The 22240-nt window shown below is 45.1% G+C and overlaps 1 protein-coding gene across 1 annotated transcript in view; it reads left to right on the top strand.

The window, feature by feature from the left end:
* The window catches only part of CEP170B (centrosomal protein 170B), a gene marked incomplete at its 5' end in the record, with an annotated part of 52937 nt that overhangs the window by 29116 nt on the left and 1581 nt on the right, over positions 1–22240 (top strand). Inside the window, 11 exons of the mRNA XM_080346247.1 lie at positions 1615–1677; positions 2528–3291; positions 5297–5485; positions 5680–5782; positions 7252–9024; positions 12217–12463; positions 14570–14729; positions 18585–18623; positions 19165–19308; positions 20527–20615; positions 21718–21811. Coding sequence (XP_080202373.1) covers positions 1615–1677; positions 2528–3291; positions 5297–5485; positions 5680–5782; positions 7252–9024; positions 12217–12463; positions 14570–14729; positions 18585–18623; positions 19165–19308; positions 20527–20615; positions 21718–21811 — 3665 coding nt within the window. The remainder of the gene's footprint in view (positions 1–1614; positions 1678–2527; positions 3292–5296; positions 5486–5679; positions 5783–7251; positions 9025–12216; positions 12464–14569; positions 14730–18584; positions 18624–19164; positions 19309–20526; positions 20616–21717; positions 21812–22240) is intronic.

The raw sequence follows: 22240 nt of genomic DNA, 5'->3' as shown, positions 1-22240 counted from the left end.
AAAAACTTCAGGTTTTGTGGACCTGTGTCCTGTTAAATATGTCACGGTGGAAGATTCTTTGGGGATTTTCAAAGGTCTGAATTGCAGTTTGGGGTCCGGTTCTTAGTGCAGCTGGTGGGAGTCGCATGATTCTCACGTATTTTGCAAGATTTGGGCTTGCCTGGATGTCTCTCTTGGGCCATGCACTGAACAGCTAGGAGGAGACCACTGATTCCTGCGTTTTCACTGCCTTGCAGACCTCTGGAAAAGCTGTCGGTTTTAACTGCACCTTTAAGTGATAAAATTATATTGAAGGTTACCAGACCTACTTGTGCTTGAGGTCATTCTTAAAAGAGAATACCTTGTTTTGCCTTACAGGAGTATTTGCTTGGTCCTTGTTGGAAAAAAGCCTCCTCATAATATGAAGAGTTTTACCTATTGCATCTCCAACTTGCTGTTTTATGTACAGTTTTTGAGAAGCTCCAGTGGTCAAAAAGATCTCACATTTCCAGCCCCAGGAAATGAAACTGTTTTGTTGTCATTGCTTGTTTCTAGTTCTTCCCAATAAGGGACAGTGTTGGAGTGCCCTGCTTGATTATTTAGAGTCTAATTTTCAGTCTACTGTGACTGTATGATAGAGGGTTTTGGTGATGTGTTGCGTTTTTTCTTTGTTTTGTTATTATGATACTGGATTTTGTTGACTTGCTGGAGAACATTGTCAGGAATACAAGCGTGTTTCAGTAATTTTGCTCATTCCTCTTGGAGAAAACTAGGGAGTTAGGGAGGCGCTGTTCATCCTAGGATTTTCCTGAGCAATGCACAGGAATACTAGACTGGCGGCACTTGCCTCTTCACAGTCCATAAGGCATGGAAAGAAGCTCGGGTGATTTCATACATAATTTGCATATCAAGAAATGAACTCTTTGGACGTGCGATTAAAAGCTACAGTGTTGGTGGCCTGAGGAGTTTATCCAGCTCTGCTTTGGCAGAGGACAGGGTGTCATTTATCTGCGATAGCTGTGTAACGTGTTCTACTGACAGGGGTAATTTTGAAGATGTCTTGGAGGCTACTGCTGGCTGCCTACCAGGTTTGGGTCTTTAGAATCAGAGACGCTCACCGTTGGGGTTCGTTACTAACATTTGCTCGCTTTCAGGAACAATGTGAACATAAAGCCTGTTGTTGAGACTAGAGAGTTCAGACCTTAGCATCTTGAGGGCACATGCATGGTGTTCTGCTGGGACATCCATGCGCATGGTGGGTGGTTTTCCTTGTGTCCTCACCGTTTTGCATTCAGCGGCGTTCGTAGCAAAGACCTTTTAATTTAAGAACTTTCCCTTCTAAGGACGAAGCTTATCAGCCCTTGGGCACAATGCAAAGTTTGCTGGTTTCCCTCATTGAGGGAGCTGGGAGACTCTTCAGAGGACTGACTGCTGGGTTGAATGGATCTTGTATTAAATTCTAATCTTTCACAGCTAACTCGAGGTAATAAATGGTCTTCACCCATGTGTCTGGAGAACTTGCAAAGTAGGTTTGAGCAGTTTTCCTTTCAAACACGTGGTATTTTAGCCAGTATATCTTGCTGCATATTACAGTCTAGAGCGCAGAGACCTCTTTCCCCGTTCTCCCGATGACAGGTTCCTGGTCGTTGACTGAATCGTGTTGTGTGCCTTCACACCCGTTTCCTTCTCCAAAAAAAGGTTTGTTTTTTGTTTTACTTTTAACTTTTTGTTTAACTTACTTTCTGAGAGTCCTGAGCTAAGGTGCTGAGGGGCAAAGCATCACTGATACAAAGAGAAGGTTGGAAAGATGGTTGTCACTAACATGGGTGAAAATAAACTATTTAAGCGTAGTGAACTCTAAGTAATAATTTCACCTTTGCTTGGCTGATGATAGGATGGTGTAACTCATGGGGATGTCATGGTGTGGTTCTTAAAACTTCAGAAAAAGTAACGAATCCTGCAAATCCACTTTTCTGTTAGTATCTGGCTTATTTCACCCTTGTAGAATGGGATATGGTGGGTGCTCAGAGGTGCATGCACTTGTAACGCACTGATCTGGTCTTTCATTATGGGGATTTGGTTTCATGGGACACAGCGTGTGGGATTTATTTACTGGTCCTAGAGAGAGATTTCTGCTCTCTAACAGAGAGAACCTAACAAGGTGATCTTGGACTACAGTAATTGGACAGAATGGAAAATAATGTCATCATTTTTATTTAAATGAAAAAAAGAAAAAGCAAACATTAGGTATCTGAAAAAATCAGTGTTATAAAATCAGAAACCCTTGGGGTTGAAATGATTTCTTGAATTGGTTTTTAATAACTTGGATAGCCGATCCGTTGTGAAGAGTGGGGTCAGGAGACAGATGCCTTCTCTTTTATTTCCTCCGATGGGGTGCAATCCCTGTACCACAGCAGATGTTTTTGGAGTTGTTTAATCCTATAAGTTTTTTTTCTTCTAACTGAAAAGCTAAATTTCAATTGGGAGGTAATGATAGGGCCACGACAATGGAGAATATGGAAGTCAAATCTACATACCTTGTTTCCAGGCAATAGGCACGAGGACGGGACACAGAGTGACTCTGAAGACCCTGTGGCACCCAAGGCGGAGAAGGAGACGACAACGGGCAGCGAACGTGCGGTGGAGCAAACCAAGCTGCAGCGCCAGATGAGGCGTGATCCCCACGAGATGCTGCACAACAAGCAGGCCTTCGTCATCGAGTTCTTTGAGGACACGCCACGGAAGAAGCGGTCACAGTCCTTCACGCACAGCGCTCACTCCTCCCAGAGCGACACCGATCAGGGGCTGAAGACCAAGGTCGAGAAGCGTAAGAATGCTTTGCCAGCAGAGAAGCTGGGAAATGCGGTACCACCGTCCCACTCTGGCGCCCAGGCAGGCAAACCGAATAACAGCTCCTCCGGGACCCAAAGATCTGGCTCCTTCAAGAGAGAGAAGACAGAAGATCGAATCAACTCTTCGTCCTCCTCTGCTTCCAGAACATCAGCCAAAACTTATGGGAGCATTGGGAGGAAGTCTAAGATGGCTCAGGATTTTATGGCTGAGTATTTGCGGGAGACTGGTCAGTCTGGGAAGCCAAGCGCTGAGAAACCAGCGCCTCTGCCCATGCCGGTAGCTCCACGTGTGGTTATATCATCAGAAACAGAGTCTGCCCCTGCCCCACCCCCGGAGGTAAAGTCAGCCCAGGGCAGGAGGAATGATGAGGAGGACAGCGTGAGCGAGACGGGTACATACACCATTGAGACGGAGTCGCAGGACAAGGAGGTGGAGGAAGCACGAAAAATGATAGATCAGGTAAATGCTGTTTTTTTGTACTTGGTCAGCAAGCTGGAGGCTGTGAAGGCTTGGGCTTCTGCCCTTGTGCTGGAGGGCCTAACTTCATTAGCTGTCAGGAGCAGTGGGGATTTATGGTTAAGGTTGGGAAATCTGGGTGACCTGTGTTAAGGATAGGCCTGGACAAACTGAGAGGCTGATCTTTAAAAAAACCTAACAAAATGAAAAACAAAAATCCCACAGAGTGCAGGAAGGCAAGGTGAGCCCACGGCAAAGAGTTGCCTTGCTTCCAAAATGGGATTTGGATGCAAAAGTGCAAGAGCAGGCTTGCCATCTGTTTAGAGGAAAGGCAAGAGCAGAATGAAGATGTGGCTGATACTGCTGAGAGCAGCTCTGCTCTCTAGGGCTGCTCCCAAGCCTCTGCCTTGGCCTTGCATCACCTCCTGCCCGCTGTTAGGAAGACGGGAGCTGCATCCCATCACTGATGCAGCATCCCGTGGTGGGACAAAGGAAATGCAGGCCAGGAGCTGCTGCTCTCGGTCCTTCACAAGCGGTGGTAGGTGGTTCTGTGTTTGGCTGTGCCTGGTTAGAAAGGAGAGAGCTTGCTGGCAGGGCAAGTGGCAGCTGGTAGAGCTAGTGAAGGGTGCGGTCTAGGGCAGAGGCAATCTTAGATGGATCTCTACTTGTTTGAATTTTGCAAATTGAATGATAACCCTTAAAAAACAAAACCCAGAGATGAGGGAGAGGCTTAAACCGCTCCCCCCCCCCCCCCCCCCCCCGCTCTAACTAAGCAACCACAGGGTAAACCAAAGTTTGGCTGATTTTTCAGGTTTAACTTTCATCTGTGGTCTATGATGAAAACAAAACTGGCAAGTGGCTATGAAGATTTAGTGAAATGTAGGCAGGAGGATGGTGAGGTTTAAAGGAAGTCTTAATTGAACCTGGCTTTAGAGCTGTGTATAGTGTTCTGTGAGCCTGGATCTAACTTCCCTCCTTTGTTTATTATGTTTGTTCCTTAAATCTTGTTTGAAATGTGATCGGAAGCTTTCATGGCAGGGTGTTCAAGCCACAGCAAGGCCCTAGTCCTGACATGAGGGAATTGCTCTGATGGGGAAATACAAGGAAAAATGCCACAAAAATTGCAATTATTTCTGGAGAGTACTCTTGGCAGCCGTGTGAGTGAGGCAGGCGAGCCGGCCAAGTTCTGCTCTTGACTCTGCCACGGACTTGGTGCAGTGCAGACCTGCCACTGGGGAAACAGCTGGTGACTGGACCTCAGTGTTTCTGTTCAGGAAGAATGATTATATGAATTCTGGACTCGCTGAGGTTTTGAGGTGACTCTCCTCACCCCAATCCCCATGCACGTGTTTTTTTTTTTTTAAATAGAAATGAGAGTGGAGAACTTTTAAGGCCATCTCAGCCCAGCCTACATACTATCCATGGTGGCATCTTCCTCTGAACTACTTGTAGTCAGGGAAGAGAAACAAGCCCTTTAGGGGCATGGATCTTGGTCACCTCCCCCAGGAAAGCCTCTCCAGAGGGAACCTGGCCAGCCAGCTCAAACTCTCACCCCTCTCTGAGGTGCATCTTTTCCCACGTGTCAGTGTGAGGCTGCTTTGCTCAACCCACTTGCTGCTACAGTCTCTGAAAGACCCTGGAGATGGAGCTTTCTCAGCTTTTTCTAATTCTTGGTGAATTAGCTGGTAGATAGCTTTCCTGACACATCCTGAATTTCTCAGGGTTGAAAAGGGGCTCCTTTTCAGTGAAAGTTACTATTGTTAAAGGCAATGCACCAAAATAATGAGGGTGAGAGGAAAGGTGGGAGTGAGTGGGATGAACTATGAATGAGTGTATTTAAAACTGCTACTGTGGAACAGAGAAGAAAATTATTTACTTAGCTTGCATGGAAGTGTTGGCAAATGTTTCTGGCCCTTTGGGTTTGGACTTAATGCTTTATGGATTAGATTTTGGGCTAATATTTTTCAGTTTTCTTGGTTTTTAATCTTTCCTTTGCAAACCTTTACAGGTTTTTGGTGTTTTTGAGTCTCCTGAATTTTCCAGAATCTCTTCAGCCTTTAGACCAATAATTAAAGGAGAAAAAGATGACTCTGGCTCTCATCAGCATCTAATCAGTGAAAATGGCACTAGTCAGAAGTCACCCTTGCTCCAGGCACTTGCCTCAAAAGCTGTGAGTGGATCTCAGGCTGATGCGCAGGTATGGGCAGTCCAGGTGGATTTGCTGGGATGGTGGAGGTGTAGATGGGTTTTCTGTCTGGACGGAAATGTGATGCATAGATTGATTTCCATTTTGAGGAGGCTGAGTGGTGTGTGTATGAGAGGTGAGATTTTGTGGCCTGGGTTTGGTTTACAAACTTTATTTCTCACGCTGCCTTCCCCATCTCGTTGTAGATGTCTGCAGCATCTCAGGGGAGCCAGAAGTGGGTGTCTAGGTGGGCAAGCCTTGCGGACAGTTACTCTGAATCTGTCTCTGGGCAGGGTGATGGAGGTGCAGGTAAGTCTTATCCTGACATCACTATTTGAAGATGACTGAATCTAAGCCAGAAGAATATGAAAAGCAGAAATTAAGGGTTCCTGTGCATCTGGCTGTGACTTATTTTCTGTTGTAGTTAATGTATTTGGGGATGAGAAGGAGAGAGTGAAATGTTCCCAGTGGAATAATGATGGAGATAGCCTCTGGTTTGCATTTCAGACTCATCCGAGAAGTTCTTAAATGTTATGTTTGATATGACTAAAGGGCACCTGGGAAAGAGAAAGATCACAAGGGCCTTCTTGGGTGTTAACTAGCCCTAAGTAGTGATTCTTTAGGCTGCCTTGTGATGCCAAATAAAACCATTTACAAGTTATCTTGGACATAATTGCTGACTTCTGCTTTTCTTGTGTCTGGCTGTGCTGGGAATTTTAGGCTATTCTGGGGTTTGCTGTAGGGTGGCAGGGTTGGAGTGTGGAGATTAGTGTAGAAAACAGGATATGGAGGGGAGAAGGGGAGTGGGAGGAGATCATGCTCCTCTTGTAGCTAGGAAGGCAGTTTACAGAGCCCCAGGTCCTGTTGAAACATGAGAAAGGAAGAACAACATTTTGTTGGCTTTTGTAAACGTTTTCACCCTTTTTTGGTTGGAAATATTTGCCATTACCCTCATGCCATTAACAGCTATAGATAGACACAGTAAAGATTAGAAGAAACCTTTGTTTCGGAGGTCACTGCCACTGTTTTCACATTGTGTGGGAACCTGACTCCTGGAGTGTTTGAAATATTACCATAGTCAAATAACCAGTTATCCTGGTATTTAAAGGCAGTATCAGATATGGGAGAAATAAGAGCACTCATTTTATGAAATGTGTCCGTACTGATAAGCCCACCCACACTGGGGCGGTGAGCTCTAATTCAAAACCTCTGAATTGGTATGAGGTCTTTCTCCTCAGACTTTGCTGTGGGATATGATTATATGAGAACTCACACTGTGAAAAACATCATCTATTTAGTCAAATGGGCTGTGTTGTGTAGAATGACACCTGAAACACTGCATAACTGCAGAGGTTTGCCTGATGGCCTTTCATCTTATTCCCATGGCCTGATTTATAGAATCATATAATCATTTTAATTGGAAAAGACCTCTAAGATCATCAAGTCCAGCCGTTATGGTAGATAAATGCCACACCACCATTGTCCTCTAAAGTATGTGCTTGTACTGAGAGGTGTATTTGGGAAGATGAGCCTGAAATCCTGCCTTGAGACAGGGAAGGTGTTGAGCACTCTGATCCACCAAAGGAATTAAGTATGGTGTCTGTATTGATAAACCTGAGGCTGCAAGCACCAGCCAGGCCCCACTGATGTTCATATTGCATAAAAGCTTAGTTCTAAACACTTTTGTGGACTTGCACTTTGTGGGATCAAGCTCTTTTTAAATAGATAAGTGCTATAGTTGTATAACAGTTGATTGTTGTCCACTTAACTCTCTTCAGAAAGTGGTGCAGCCCCAAAACCTGGGGAACCAGAAAACGCTGCTCCCTTGAGAACAAGGCGCCTTCTTCCCCAACTCCCACCAAACGATAAATCAGACAGCCCCGCTCCCACGGTCCTGATTTGCCAAGATTCTTATTCTGAGGTTACCAAGAGAACCATTGTGAAGGACCACTGTGTGGAAGCCTATGGTGATACCAGCAGCCGCCTCTTCATCCAAGAAGACTTGGATCCAGATAGCCTCAGTGATGCCAGCAGATCCGACGATGGCTTCAGCCTGGAAAAAGGCAAGAAATATAAAGAGAACAATAAAATGCTAGAGCAGATGGGGGAAGACACAAGATCTGAGAGCCGGCAGCCAGGATCCTCCCGAGTCTCAAATGTGAGAGCTGTAAGTGAGCCAGTTTCTACTTCGTTCTACATTGGTGATGACAGCAATGATGTGGGGATTCCATCCAAGTTCTCTCTGAGCGTGTCCCATGCTCGAGCAGAAAAAGACAGCAAGGATCAGGAGTTTTCCTTCAAGTCTGCTGGCACACCAGCTCCTGGAAAACCACCAGTCAAAGATGTTAGTGCTTACATAAATGCAGCTGGGAAAGTGGTTATTTCCCTTCATCAGACTCTTCCTCAAGATCAAGAAAACATGGCAGGAAAGGAAACATCGTCTTTTGTTAGACAAGAAAGTTTTACCAAAGATAAACCAAACACTGGTGTTCCTCAAAATAAACTTCCACATATTTCAAGTCACCCTCTGCTTAAGGATTTAGAGGCTGTTCGGTCAACTCGTATGGACTTTGGTCAGGAGACTCATCTTCTCCTTAAGGACACTGAAACTGCTTTGGCAGCACTGGAAGCCAAATTACGTAGTCAAAGCCAACAGTTGGAGCCCTCGGAAACTGCTGGTCAGCTGGAGGACTCCTTGTCGGGGGACTCGGACGTGGACACTGCTAGCACGGTCAGCTTGGTGAGTGGCAAAAATGTCCCAACGAGTGCCCCGAAGCGCAAAGCAGTTGCGAGCTTGCAGAAGGAGAAATCTTCCTCCACACCGTCCATCCAGGACCAGTGTGGGCAGCCCAGCGCTCGGGACAGGCTGACGGAGAAGCGGAAGACACAGGCACCAGAGGCATCAAACCACGTGGAGGCCACTAAACGCTTCCAGATGAAGCGGAGTGCTGGGACGCAAGGGTCGCTCGACTTCACGGATGATGAGAGAAGCTCGAGCTTGCCCTACTTGCCGGTCCCTGACGCGGTTGTGTCTGACCATGAGCACTCGGTAACCCGGCCAGTTCCCAGAAGGAAACCTTTTACTCAGGCCACCAAGGAGGACCACAGCAAAACTACATCGAATGTGCAGAAGATCCAGCAAGTTCTCACCCGCTCCAACAGTTTGTCCACCCCACGACCCACAAGGGCCTCGAAGCTACGTCGTGCCCGGCTGGGAGATGCTTCAGACAATGAGTGCATTGATACTGAGAAAACAGCCTCCAACCCTGAAGCCACCACTCAGGGCCCCAAGCAGTCTACAGAGACGAAGAAGCTCTCCCGGCTGGACATCCTTGCCATGCCGAGGAAACGAGCGGGTTCGTTTACAGTGCCCAGTGACTCCGAGACGGCACAGTCGAGGACGGGGTTTTCAGGCCGGAGTGTGGAGTCCTATCGGAAGACGGGTGTTTCAGAGGTGAGAGCCGCAGCGAGGAAAACAGCAGCCGCTGCCTCTGTGAAGCAGCCTTTCAGCAGGACCCGCTCCAGCAGTGTCAAGTATTCCTCCTCATCCAGTAAGTGCTCGTGCTTTATGTTCATCTCCTACTGCCCTCTTTCTGATTTATAGGCTGCACATGGTTGCCCAGGATTGGTATCTCAGTAACACGAGCGCTGCATCCGTGAGTACAAAAGTCAGAATTAAGGAGTGATACAGAGATTGAGATTTCCTGTGGGTTTGGAGACAGCAGAGCATCTCTCATACCCAGTGAGATATTATTGTGGCGTTGTCTGTGAGGATATCGCAAATAGCGATGTTTTGGGTTTTTTTTTCAGTGGCTGTTTTTTGAATTACCAATTGCCATTTGACAGGAGCACATTGGCAATTTTTCTGTTAAATAGGAAGAATTTAATGCCTTTTCAGTGCTACAAAGATTTCTGTTCTGTTTAGTTTGACTTCTGAGATTCAAAGTTTACTCCAAGAGAGCTTACAGTGGTGTTAATGGCAGCTGGTGTCCAAGGTGGCAGGTTTGAAGTTATCTGAAACAGGAGAACAAAAAATAAATGCCCTTTTGTTGTGAAAGCTGTTCCCATGTTCTTCCTGTAAATGCAAATGTGGAGCTGGACACTACACCATGATTGTCCCAGGAGTTTTATGCTACTGTGTGATTTCTTTCCCTTTTGCCATAGGTAAGGCAGGTGCACAGTTGTGCTTCCCCCATGGTGGAGGTTTGGGGGCTGTCTTGTCCCCTAGCTGTGCACTCCGCAGACCCTTGCAATATCAATGTTTCTCATATTGAAATCAGCCTTTAATTAAATAGTGTGGACAATGCAGATGACCACTCTGACCTGGTAATTGGGAATCAGAGATTGTCCCCAACACCTTTGGTCTAAGTCCTGGTCTATACCCATACTTCTTGACCTACCATGGATGTGGCAAAGCAGATGTGTTTGCTTAGGTTTTCTTTAATGATGAGGGGACAAGGGATGAGAAGACACCTTTGACTGGTTTTCCCAGGCCTGTTGAGAGGGATGGTATTTTCACGAGATCTGTGTTTTTTGTAAGGAGTCATAGAGTTCTGGGTTGTATACTTTTTGTGTACTTTCATACAGTTAAAATAATTATCCTTCTTGCAGTATTCATTTTTATTGCATGCTAAAAATGTTATTTGCTGCTTGTTTTGATTTGGATTGTTTTAGTGCATCCAGCTTCCCTTTCAATGATTTTCTTCTTACACATTTGTATATGCATGTAAATCAGAATGTGGACAAGCTAAAAGAGTATGTACAGTCGCTTCTCTTGCCTTTTTTGAGATGATGCTATTATTGACTTCTTGTTAAACAGTAACAAATTTAAAGCAAAATCATGTGGTCAGAGTTTTCCATACAGGAGGCACTCTTTGCACCCTCTCTGCCTTTGGACCACAGACTGCAAATCATTTGGAGAACAATGATCAGTTGGTTTAAATGAATTGGTTTTTGATTTCCAGCGCTTTGTAGCAGCACGCTAACACCTTCCTTTGTGCATAGTTGCAGCAGATGATGCTCATCCTTCCTCTGAATTAGTTGCTCTTAAAATACTAACCTCCTAATTCCTTGATCGGATTGTGGGCCTCTCACAAGCTCTCAGTGTGCTGGTGTGCTTCGTGCTTCCTAGTGCTGCACCAAGTGCGTGATGCATGTTCCTATACTAATGCTATTATAGATATAATGAATCAGCACCTAGCACCCTGTTCCTGGAACAAACATTGATAAACCAAAGTATTGCACTGTGGCATCAAGAGATTTTTTAGCATGATACAAGCGTTGAGTGTCAAAGCCCTGGGAGTAAGGAGGCAGATGCGGCTGATTTATTCAAGGATTTCTTAAAGTGTTTAGCTAATCAGAATAGTTTCCAACTCTCCCAGTGAGAGAAAGTTAATCTTGCTAACAGAGAACAGAATGAACTATCTGGCCATGAGACAAGAAAGGCCAGTAGATTGCCTGGCCATCTGAAGTAACTTCGTGTGAAATGCACAGATAACAGAATAATCCAGGTTACCAATTTGGAAAGCTAAGGGCCTTGTCTCCGCTGCTGCTCTGTGTATGTGATTTGTTTACACAGTGTAATTTGAATTGTATGAAGGGTGTTAATTCTGATTTCCCTTGGTGTACGGGGATTGAAAATCAGGCTCTTCATTTCAAAATTGATGTTTAATGACTGGGTGACCTCTGGAGTCTAAACCTGTATTTAAAACAAATTATATATCTACTGATGGAGTATGAGCAAATTTATTTTTTCTTTATATATATATATGTATATATATAAAATAAAAATATAAATCCTAAGACAAGACATTTATATAGCTATAGCCGAGATAGCAATATCTAGGAATACTTTTTTTCACTATACAGTAGTTATCTATAGTTTCTACCTGCATCTTATATGCCAAATTACTTTTGTTTATATGATCTATTATGCTGGCTTAATTTGCTTGCAGTATTTCAGTGTTATAATAATCTTGATAACACAGTGAAGCTTTTAGGTGTTGTAATTTTAAATAACCCGGCTTGTTCTGTGTTTGGTGGGTCTTCATTCTCCAGGGAAGGATGGAAGGGAATGAAGCCGTGTTTGTAGAGAGTGTAGGGAGGCAGCAAACAGCAGGAGCCCAGTTTTCAAATAAGGACATCTCGATCCTTCCCATACAAGGAGGACCTGGGTGTCTCCACGTCTGCAGAAGCGGTTGGGAGAACTGGGCAGCAGAGCCAGACCTGACTGGATGAACACATTAATGGTGAATTGTGAGGCAGGAGGTGAATGTGAGGGTGTGGACTCTTGCAAATAACACCAAACACTATAGTCTGTTCTTCACTCAAAGACCCCTCCTTTTGCTTGTACTTTCAGCTAATTGGAAAGGCGTCTGCAGGCTTGAAAATTGGGCTCTTTTTAGAAGAGGACTTCTGTGGGACTATGAGGAGTCTCAAATGTGTGCTACTTATACACAGAGCTTCTGTGCATGGAAAGCCAAGTCTGTGATAATTTACTACATGAAGTTGTTAACACAGTCATTTTACTTTTCCATTGGGATCTCCCACTCTGAATTTGTATAGTGAATGGGAGCCATAGAAGCACTCAGCTTTGAAATAAGCTCTGAGAATGTGCCGTTTGGCTCAAAATCTGCACAGAAACTCTCAGTGTGTTCTCGGGCTTGTTTTGTGTTACCTTTTTGCCCTGTTGTAGTTATTCTTTACTACTGTCCTCGGTCTGAAACCAATTCATTTTTTATAAGCATCAAGGCGGAGACCACAGGGTTCAGATTACACTTCTACTTCGGAGGAAGAATATGGCTCAAATCACAGCTCCCCTAAACACAAACGCTCCCATACTTCAACAGCCACTCAGACACCGAGGTTACGTGGCTCTGGGCTGAGCAAGAAGCACAATGGCAGAGAAACGGATGATGATGAAGATTTTGATGACCACCCAGACCCCTACAACTTCATGGCGCAAACAGCAGAGATCGCAGAAATAGCCAGGTGAGGTGGGGTTATGTGCATTGACTCATGCTGAAAATGGATTGAGGTTTTTTTCATGTTCAAAACAAATGGAGGGGTGGAGGCAGAAGAAGAGACACTCTCTCTTGTTGCATGTCCCCCATCTCTTATATATCTGAACATCAGTATGTTCAAGCTTGGAAGGTTTTCATGAAGTTTTACAGCCTGTGCTGGTTGCACCATCTCTCTAGCAAACACCAAGGTGCAGGGAAGCTGGGTTGTGTCTTGGTTTGTTTCTTGTTCAAGCTATGGATGGGTATCCTCTTTTAGCTCTGCCAAAAGATGTACCTGTCTATACCTGCTTATCTTTGCTTTCTGCTGGAAGTCACCGTGTGTGCACGGACTGGTTGGTGTGAACTGTCCTAATTCTCTGCAGAGGAAGTCAAATGGATTAGCAAAGACTGAACATGTAAACTGTTGGAGCTGCTCTGCCTGAGGCAGGTGAGGGAGCAGTCAGCAGTCGCTGCGGGGCAGAAACCCCTTTGCTTTGCACAATTGAATCCAAACAAGAAAATCTGTCTGGTCCCCTGTGTATAAATGAGTCATTTCTTAGCTTGATGTTCCTGGATACAGGACCTATTGTGTACTGGTGGTCTGGTGGTTGCCTGGAGGACCTCTCGGCAGTAAAGCAAATAGATTCTTTTTTTAAACAGTGGCATTTGAGGTTTGACATCTCTAATATGCAACTGTGTTATGCCAACTTTCCAGAAATACTGGTCTTCCATTGTACTGGTCATACTTGAAATACCTTTGACTGAGGAAGCCGTCCTCTGTCTTCTTGGGGTCAGCATTTCTACGTCACTCGTGTCACTTGCTGCACTGATCTCAAAAGGGATTTTCTTGCGTGAACGTTGCTGTCAGGCTGCTAGAAAGTGTGTCAGCCTCCAAACCAGTCCGTGTTACCTGCGCCACACAAACTTTGCGTGCGGGAGACGCTGGTTTCCCTCCCGGCAGCGTTCCCGGCTTTGGGTTGTGACAGCTATAAATAAATGGTTGCGTCAGACTTGTCTGGCGCTGCACATTGCAGGGCTCGGTCACAGAGTCTGCTTCATAATTGCAGTTCTGATTTCCGTTGCTGGTCCCAAATTATCTGGGAGGGGTTTAGAGTAGTCGGAGAGAGTTAAAAGGGAAAATGCGACTTGTTTACCGTAAATGAATCACGTAATGGATGTGCTGGCTGACAGCTCTATCCGAACCAGCACGGACAGGGAGCACCTTAGGCAGGCAGATCAAACTCCTTTTTATTAGTTCAATTATGCATTTTCTTTCTGAGGACATGTTTTGATGAACTGACGGTTTTATCACTTCGCTTGTTTTTTTCTTCATTTAAAGAAAGTGTCTCAGATGAAGCTGGCTAGCTGTAAGATTTATTTTTTTTCTCAGAAACTTTTCTGTAACATTACCACAACAGCGACTTTTGGTCTGAAGGTTTGGGGTTCTTCTTAAGCTCTGCTAGCAACAATCCAGAGACTTAGAAACTATTTCTGAGATCTAGAGCAAGTAAGGCGCAATCACTGAGTATTGACTGGACACCTGTCAAGGGGCTTGAAGTCTCAAGACCTGGTTTCTGAAAACCAGATCTCTCTAAGGTGTGCTGTGCTTACCCTGGTAATCCCTCAGCCCTTCTGGAGAACATGGAGGCATAGTTTGATAAATACCACGAGAAAGAAGGAAAAAGGATTTGAGATTTTTTTATTTAAGTAACAAAGAAGTCCCAGCAATAAAAATTGACTGTGTCCTCCTAAAAAAGTGAGAGAGAAGAAAAAATAGAGTGGATGCGTGGGGGAGCAATAACATAAAGCTTCTTTATGGATTGTCTCCAGTACTTTTTGGTAGTGTGTAGTCAGTAGAATTAGCTTTTAATCAAATCTCTACTTTGAAGCTGGATTCAGGAGGAGAGCAGATGTATTTTGTATGGAGACAGTGTTCCTTGGCACCCTGCCAAGGCACCCCCAGAGAAAACCTGCTCTACATTGCCTCTGCAGAAGTTCCCACAAACTTTTTGTGGCTGCTCTTCTTATATTTTATGAATATGAAGCTTGTCGCATCATGTGTCCTAATGACTCCGCTGCTTTCCCTGTGCTTTAGGCTCAGCCAAACCTTGGTGAAGGATGTTGCCATCCTTGCTAGAGAGATTCACGATGTTGCTGGAGATGGGGACTCGCAGAGTTCATCGGGGACGGGACCAAGCACCTCCCTCAGCTCTGTGCCCAACACTCCTGCTTCCACCATATCAGCGAGGGAAGAGGTAAGACCCCGAAGGACAGAAATCTCTGCCTCTGAACACTTGTAAGCACGTGGGGCACAGTTGTGGTGGCAGACCAGGGCAGCATCTGCACTGAAAAACCTTCTTCCCTTAAAAACACCACCAGAAAGACTGACCGCAGTCTATTTAGGGTGCTCTTTATTTTGCCTTCCCCTGTGCCACAACCCACCCTGCAAGAAGTGGGAGTGGGCTGCATGGGTCAAGATCTGGGAAGGTTTAGCGTTTGTTTGGGGCTTTCTTACGGTGCCTCCAGAAAGCAGGAGTGCTCCAGTGTCAAAATGTTAGATTCCTCGTGCTATTTGCTGAGTATCTCATGGCATCCAGTTGGATTAATGTTGCTGAAGTTTGCATCTGAGGAACAGGATGGGGTGGGTGTGCGCTGCTGTGCTGCTGTACCAGGGAGCGTGAGCCTCCCTTCTTGTTTATGACAAGGTGCTGATGGCTGTGCGCTCTCTATCAGCTCTGTGTTTTGTACTTCTGCTGTGTCCTTTGTGCCAGGGCTGTTGAAACGCTGTGCAGGTATCTGTGTATTGATGGGCAAGGGCAGGGGCTCTGCTTTCCATCTACCAAGTTAGGCGAGGAAGAAAGCAAGTTAGCTTGGGAAGTGCTGTCTTCCAGCACTCGAGTGAAGCTCCCAAACTGCGTAACACAGTCTGTCTGCACTGGAGTAGGGAAGGGAGAGGCAATTTCTTAATTTGGCTCACCAGTGCCGCAGCGCCGGGACTTGGCTCAGCTCAGACTTGGCTGCAAGGTCACCAGGCCGCTCCAGCTGCCAAAGCAAAATTGCCTTTGCTGCTATTTTAATCCAAATTCCCTCCTGTCTACCACCAGTGCGGGCTTAAAATACACAACTCTCTTTATCTGCCGTTCAGATGGGCCTTCTGACCCTCTGTTGTGAGAACTGCAGACCTGTCCTAACAGAGTTCAAAGCTAAGGACCAAACCTGTTGCCCTGCCAAGAGAGTACCTGGGGGCTCTGTGACCCTGCTGTGGTTATTACTGAAGATGCAAAGCAGAAGTTTAGGGAGATACATAGCAGATCAGGGCAGTGTGGCTGTGCTTGTGTTAAGCCGAGGTGAGCTGCAGCCTGCTCAGGGAGGGGTTTTTCCTGGGGCTGTTTGGAGCTGCAGTGCACAAATGTTTCGCAATAACTTTAGGCTCTGAGATAGTGTTTTGTTGCTTTATTTCCTTGCAAGTGCCACACCTGAAAAACTGCCTTTCTTTTCAAGCAGTTAAGGTGACATGTCTGCCTTACTTCTGACTTGCAAATGAAATGTTTGCTGTGGGTTGGTAATGGCCAGTACTCAGCACTCGCTTCCTTCCAACGTACCTATTTTTTGGTTGGGTGCCACTGAAGGGTACAACCATAAGTCAGCCTATACAGAGGGACACGTCCTCTGCTGCTAGAGGAGAAACGCGTGCAAAACACAGTATTTTGGTGCAGAAATTATGGTTGTGATGTTGAATGGCAGGATCACAAAGCCAGGATTGCTCAGACCCAGGCGAGCTGAGGGTTTATCTGTGATGTGGCTTCACAGTGCTGCTGTTGGGACATACCCATCATCCCTTCACCACAGTCAGGACAGCAGTTGTAGGGCTGTGCCGCACTGTAGGCAATGCTCCCAGCAGTACCCAATGATTGACCAGTTTTTGAGATCTCAGAGTGGCGTAAAGGAAGAAGCACTGGCAGGAGCCTATGAAGACAGATCAGGAGCCATCATATTTGGTGTGTTCAGCCAGTGGTGACTGAAACCACCCTAAAGGCTTTAAAGTAGGTCCATTCCAAACAGGGTTGGATAGCACCCTGATATCAGCAGGGCCGGTGTCTGGGAGCACATTTGGGTTACATCCAAAATGCCATTGCACATCAGTGGAGCTGCCCTGTGTTAGCGATAGCCAGGAGCAGGTTACATCAGAAGGAGTTTCTGCTGGCGATGCTGAGATGTGGAGCTGAATCCTGAATAGCTTGGGATGCTGAAAAGTGCAGCTTGGGGGTCACATTATGAATAGGAGAAATATAAACTGATGTGGGTTTAATAAACACACATCTCGTCTTTGGAACCGGACTAGAATCAGCAGACACACTTCCCTCCGTCTAGGTGCTGCTGAACTTGTGCTAAAATAATTAGTTGGGCTTATTACAGGGAAGCTGCTAGGAAATATCTGAAGATCAGTCTGTGTGATGCTAAGCACTGTGAATTTTGTGAATGTGTATTAAACAACTTTATATTAAATATCCTAGGAAAGGACATAATCATGAAAAATAGCTGCTGTAGTTATAATAGTTATGTGTTGAAATATCTGATAAAAGGAAGTGTGTGAATAAGAAATGTTTGCTGCGTGTGACTGTCTCATATACCACTCTGGCTCTTGCAGTGTTGTGTGCCATTCTGGTAGATCTCAGTTTTCTACTATTACATATTTATATCTGTTCTAAAAAAGTGGGGAAAAATGCAGGAAAAATAAGTACTGATGCTGGAATCACTTTTGAGGGTTTAATGCTGTACCAGAAGCTTCACTTTGGACCAGTGTGTGGCACAGCAGTTGTCAGCCTCAAATGAGTTGCTTTTCAAATTACTTTTGCTACAAAGCTTGGTTAAAGATTAAAATAATGAGTGTTCTCTTAACTTTTAAGATGGAGCCTTAAATTTAAACCTTATTCTGCATGTCCTGTCTTTTCAGGTCCAGTTTTGGCTTTTCAGTTTCCCCAGTTCCTGTTGGGAGCGGTTTTGTTTGTTTTTGTAGCCCCAGCTGTATAGTTTATAATAACCCAGATTCTTTGCATACTGAGGTGAATACTGCTACAAATTAAGCAAAAAAAACCCAAACAAACAAACAAACAAAGAGTTCAGCAAGGATGAAACCTTAATGATTCCTGTCTACCAAAGGCAGGGGTTGTTTGGGAAGCCTTGGGTTGTGGGTGTGTGTGGGTTTTACAGGACTCAGCTTTCTGCACAGCCGAGCAGCTGCTGTGAATGTAGTCAAGTGGGTCACCCCACATCACTGGCCACTTCTGCAAATTTTAGCCCTGCATGGAATAATTTTGCTTGGTCTTTTTTTTTTTTTAAAGTTGATAATGATATAGCAAAAACCTAAGAGCCCAGTTATGTTCGTTAGGTTGTTGTTTAACATACTCAGTATGAGTGGTGGTGTGACAAGCGGAAATACTTACGGGTGTGACAGAACAGAAGGTGTGAGGAGAAGAGAGCAGGTGACATATGAAATCTCCTGATGATGGTGGAGCAGGTGCTGTCCTCACTGTGCTTTCAGCTGGTTGTGCTGAGAACTACTGGGCTGTAGGAATATCTCCTTCCCTTCTGGCACTATTTCACTGCTACAAGCAGCCTGACTTACTGTTTCTGCACTTTGCAAAAAGATGCTTGAAAGGGAGAAGCTGATTAGCTAAATATCTTGGTTGTTGTGCCACTGTGCCATCGTATCTCCTGCCTTCTGCCTGTGTGTAACCCAAGTGCTATTGCACAGAGTGTGGGGAGCCCGGACCTTGGATGGCACACGGTCTCCTTGCAAGAGCCATGAGCTTTGCCAACCAAAGGGCCATGTGGATGGGTTGTTCAGCCCCTTCTCTGTGCTCCGAGGGCTGCTGGATTTCACTCAGCACAGTCCATTTTGCAGTAACTGGGAAGCTGCCCAAGGCCACAGAGCTGGTTGGTGACAAGGACTTCTTGGGCTTCAGTGCATGCAGGGGGTGGGCATCGAGCCCTGGTCCTCAGGAATGCGCTTATGGGAATGTCAACACAAAATAACCACGTGTTCTCTTTGATACTTGCTGTCACAGCCATTCACTAGCATTGATCTCTTTGTTTCTGTTTTAACACAGATTGCTCGTAGATCTTTTCGGCTGGCATATCCATCTCAGGTGCACTTTCCATCCCATTATTTTTATATCTCCGTCTTGTCACTGTTGTTTTCCTCCCCTTCTTTTAGTTTTTGCCTGTCAGTCAACCAGTCTTGTCTTTTCTGTTCTTCCTGTTAATTATTTGTGTTATCAGTGGTTTTATATTACTTTTTTCATCTCTCCCATGTGTTACTAAATGGTTTCTGATTAATTTTAGTGTGGCTTTAATGTTGCATTGATATATTAAAACATAAGATATGGGAAAACTGGCCCTTTTTGAGTTTTAGCTAAATTCAAAAAAGGCAAAGATGTACTTTCAACTATGCGCTCAAGACTCAAAATTATAGTGGAATAGCTCCACTACGTAGGACTACTCCAGTGGGTAAATGCTTGCAGGACTGGGGTCTAGTAATTTGCTTAGGAACCCATACCTGTCTGAACAAGACATAAATGAATCAGTGTTTCTCTGGGGCTTGCCTGAAAATCTGTAATACCTGCAGTGAGTGCCTGTGTGCCTCCTTCCCTGCTCATTTTTAATGACTCATTACTCATTGTTTCCAAGTTGGTGCAGCACATTCCAGAAGCAAGTCTGAACTACCAGAAGGTGCCTCCGGGATCAGTAGAACTGAAGGATTTTGACCAAAATATGAACGATAACAGAGAAGAAGATCCCTCAAGAAAAACAAGGACAAGAAACCGTGAGGAGGCAGGCCACCTTTTTCTTTACTTTATTTGTGACATTTCTTTAAGCTGCAGTATATGTGCCTACTCTTTCTAAACTGCCAAAGGAGGCTACTAAAAAAAATTGGCTTTTAGCCTTGACTTGTAGGTGTAGCATAGTGTTTAAAAACAAAAAGGGGGGGGTGAAACAGAATCACCCTACTTGCCCATACTGACTGGAAGTTTCCTCTCTTGTGTAAAACTCCACTCTTTTGGGAGGAGGCATTTAGTGTCAGAGCCCACTTGAGCTATTTCACTGCTATTTTAAAGAAAACTACAAAAGTCTCAACTTTGAAATCTGCGGCACGGATAGAAAAATAAGATGCCATGAAACTGCAACCGGCATCCTGACTAAAGCTGCCCACGGAGCAGCAGTGGCAGAATCTGGACCTTAGGAGGAGTTTCTGCAGCTGGGCCGGAGGGCTGTGGCACAGCTGGGTGCTGTGCTGTGCAGACAACAAGCCACTTCTTCTCCATCGCCCCTTCCAACATACACCATTTGATGCAGTTTTTCTGGGCTGTAGGAGCAGGGTAGTCGCTGGGATGATGCTCAAAGCATCAAGGTGTAGCGAGGTGATGGTGCTGGGGAGAACTGGGAGGTACTGGTCCTGTCCCATGGCTGGTGGAAGCAGTGTCCTGCTGCTGTGGACAGGTGCCAAGGCTGAATAAAAGGTACGAGTTCAGAGTGCCCTCAGCTGATATGGGCTTTCTTGGCAGAAGTCGGGGAGCCCTGCTGAGCCACAGGGCTTGAATATTTCAGATTTCTTGGTTCTGTTGTTTTTAATAAAGCAGACTGTAACGTGGTGTGATACCTGGCTGTGAAGGTGACTTGAACTCATATAAATCACATTAGATCGTTTCAGTGAGACTGCTTGTGGGCTTTCTTGCATTGTGATTTGGCTTTTGGGGTTTTTTTGGGGGGGAGACTTGGAAAGCCTTCAGCTTTTCTTTCAGAAATGCTTAAAATACTGGCGTTACTGCAGACTACTGTCTCTCTGTCTCTAGAAAAAAAATCTGAATGAGTTAGTATTTTTTTGCCAAAGTGCTGCAACAGAGCTGCACATCATCTTAATCTCTCTTGAGCTTCAAGTATTATCCACTTAGATAAAGATGTTTCAGTGGAGATTATTTACTGTAAAAAAATTCCAGTTTCGTAATATGCCACTTTTGCTAAAAAGTTTTCTGATTTGCCCTTATATTTTAGGTGATATTTGACAATCTGATGTTAAACCCGGTCTCCCAGTTATCACATACAATCCGTGAAAATACAGAAAACCTAGCTGAAAAAATGAAGTAAGTAACTTTGTCTCTATCCTGAAATGTTGTTACTTGCTACTCGTGGAAGATAATAAGCAGCTGAGAGCAGCCTCACAATTACATGCCCTGGTTGTGGTGGGGGATTTTAACTTCCCTGATGTTTACTGGAAGGGCTACTCAGCCAGCCAGCCGCAGTCCAGGAGGTTCCTCCAGTGCCTTGATGGTAACTTTCTGATGCAAAAGGTGGAGGAGCCGAATAGGAGAGGTGTACTGCCGCACCTCATCCTCACTAATAAGGAGGGTCTGGTAGAAGCGGTAAAGGTTGAGGGCTGCCTTGGCTGCAGCAACCGTGAAATGGTGGAGTTCAGGATCAGAATAGCAAGTGGGATTACAACCCTGGACTTCAATAGGGCCAGCTGTGGCCTTGTCAAACAATTCTATGGGGAAATCCTGTGGGAAAGGCTGCTTGAAGGTAAAGGGGCTCAAGATAGTTGGTTGGCATTTAGGGACTGCTTCTACCAGGCTCAAGATCAGAGCATCCTGACACGTAGGAAGTCAAGGACGGGAGCCAGGAGACCCGCGTGGTTAAACAGGGAACTGCTGGGTAAGCTTAAGGGGAAGAGAAGAGTTTATAGATCACGGAAGGAGGGGCTGGCCACTTGGGAACAATATAAGGCTGTTGTCACTTCAGAAAGTCTGGTTGTCAAGACACAGGGAAGCTAGAAGTAGGAAACTGCGTGTGTAGTGAACAAGGGGTAGTATGATTATTTGCCATCTCTTTTCCTCATATGTTTGCCCATTGAAATTTTCATGCTGGATTTGTAATGCCTTTTGCCTTAACCCTGAAATATTGCCTTTGCAAACATACAGCAGAAAATTGGTAGATTGTCTTCTCTGTCCCAAGGCTCTCGGAAAGCCTGCAGGTCACCACGCTTGTGAAGTCTCTTCAAAGCTTGTAGTTCTAGAAGAGATCAGTTAGGGAAGGACTTTGGATTGTTCCTAAATCAGCTCAAAGGCGCTTTGTCCAGTTGCTAATCCACTAATCTCCTTTGTTGCCACATCTTGTGATAATTAAGTCTTTTAAAGAAGCAGCTTTTGGATGGCAATTTTAAGACCTGCTCCACTTCTTGTGCTGCAGGATTCTGTTTCAAAACTCAGAAAGGACCTGGGAGGAGATGGAGGCCAAAATTAATTCAGAAAATGAAGTCCCAATTCTGAAGACATCTAACAAGGTAAGACCATACAAACAAATGAAATATGGAGGGCCTTTGTCCATGAAAGCTTTGTAAGAGACCAAAATAACAAGCTCTAGCCATTTTCAAATAATTTTCTGAAATTTCTAGTCCATTTGCATGTGTTGAACTGCTGTTTTTTGTTGCTGTTTGAAGGGTGACAAAATGTGTTCCTTCAGCTGTTGGGTTTTACCACACTCTTCCCCTCTCCCTTTGTGATTCATCTTCAAAGACCCAGTCCCTTAACAGGTGTTCAAGTTCAAGGTCGTTAGGCCTCATTTAAACATCTACCAAAGCCTCACCTGCCATGTGGTTGCCACAGCTTCAATCCTACACAGTTGTTTGTCCTGGATCTTTGTTTTCACCTGTAGCAGTTTGATAATAGGTCGAGAAAAAGCTTCAGTCCCAGGGTGGTGGTTGTGCTCATGA

This window comes from Nesoenas mayeri (genome assembly GCF_963082525.1).
Source record: "Nesoenas mayeri genome assembly, chromosome: 5".
In the NCBI taxonomy this organism is placed as follows: domain Eukaryota; kingdom Metazoa; phylum Chordata; class Aves; order Columbiformes; family Columbidae; genus Nesoenas; species Nesoenas mayeri.
Note: the sequence above shows the minus strand (reverse complement) of the source record. Positions and strands in the feature narration are given on the sequence as shown.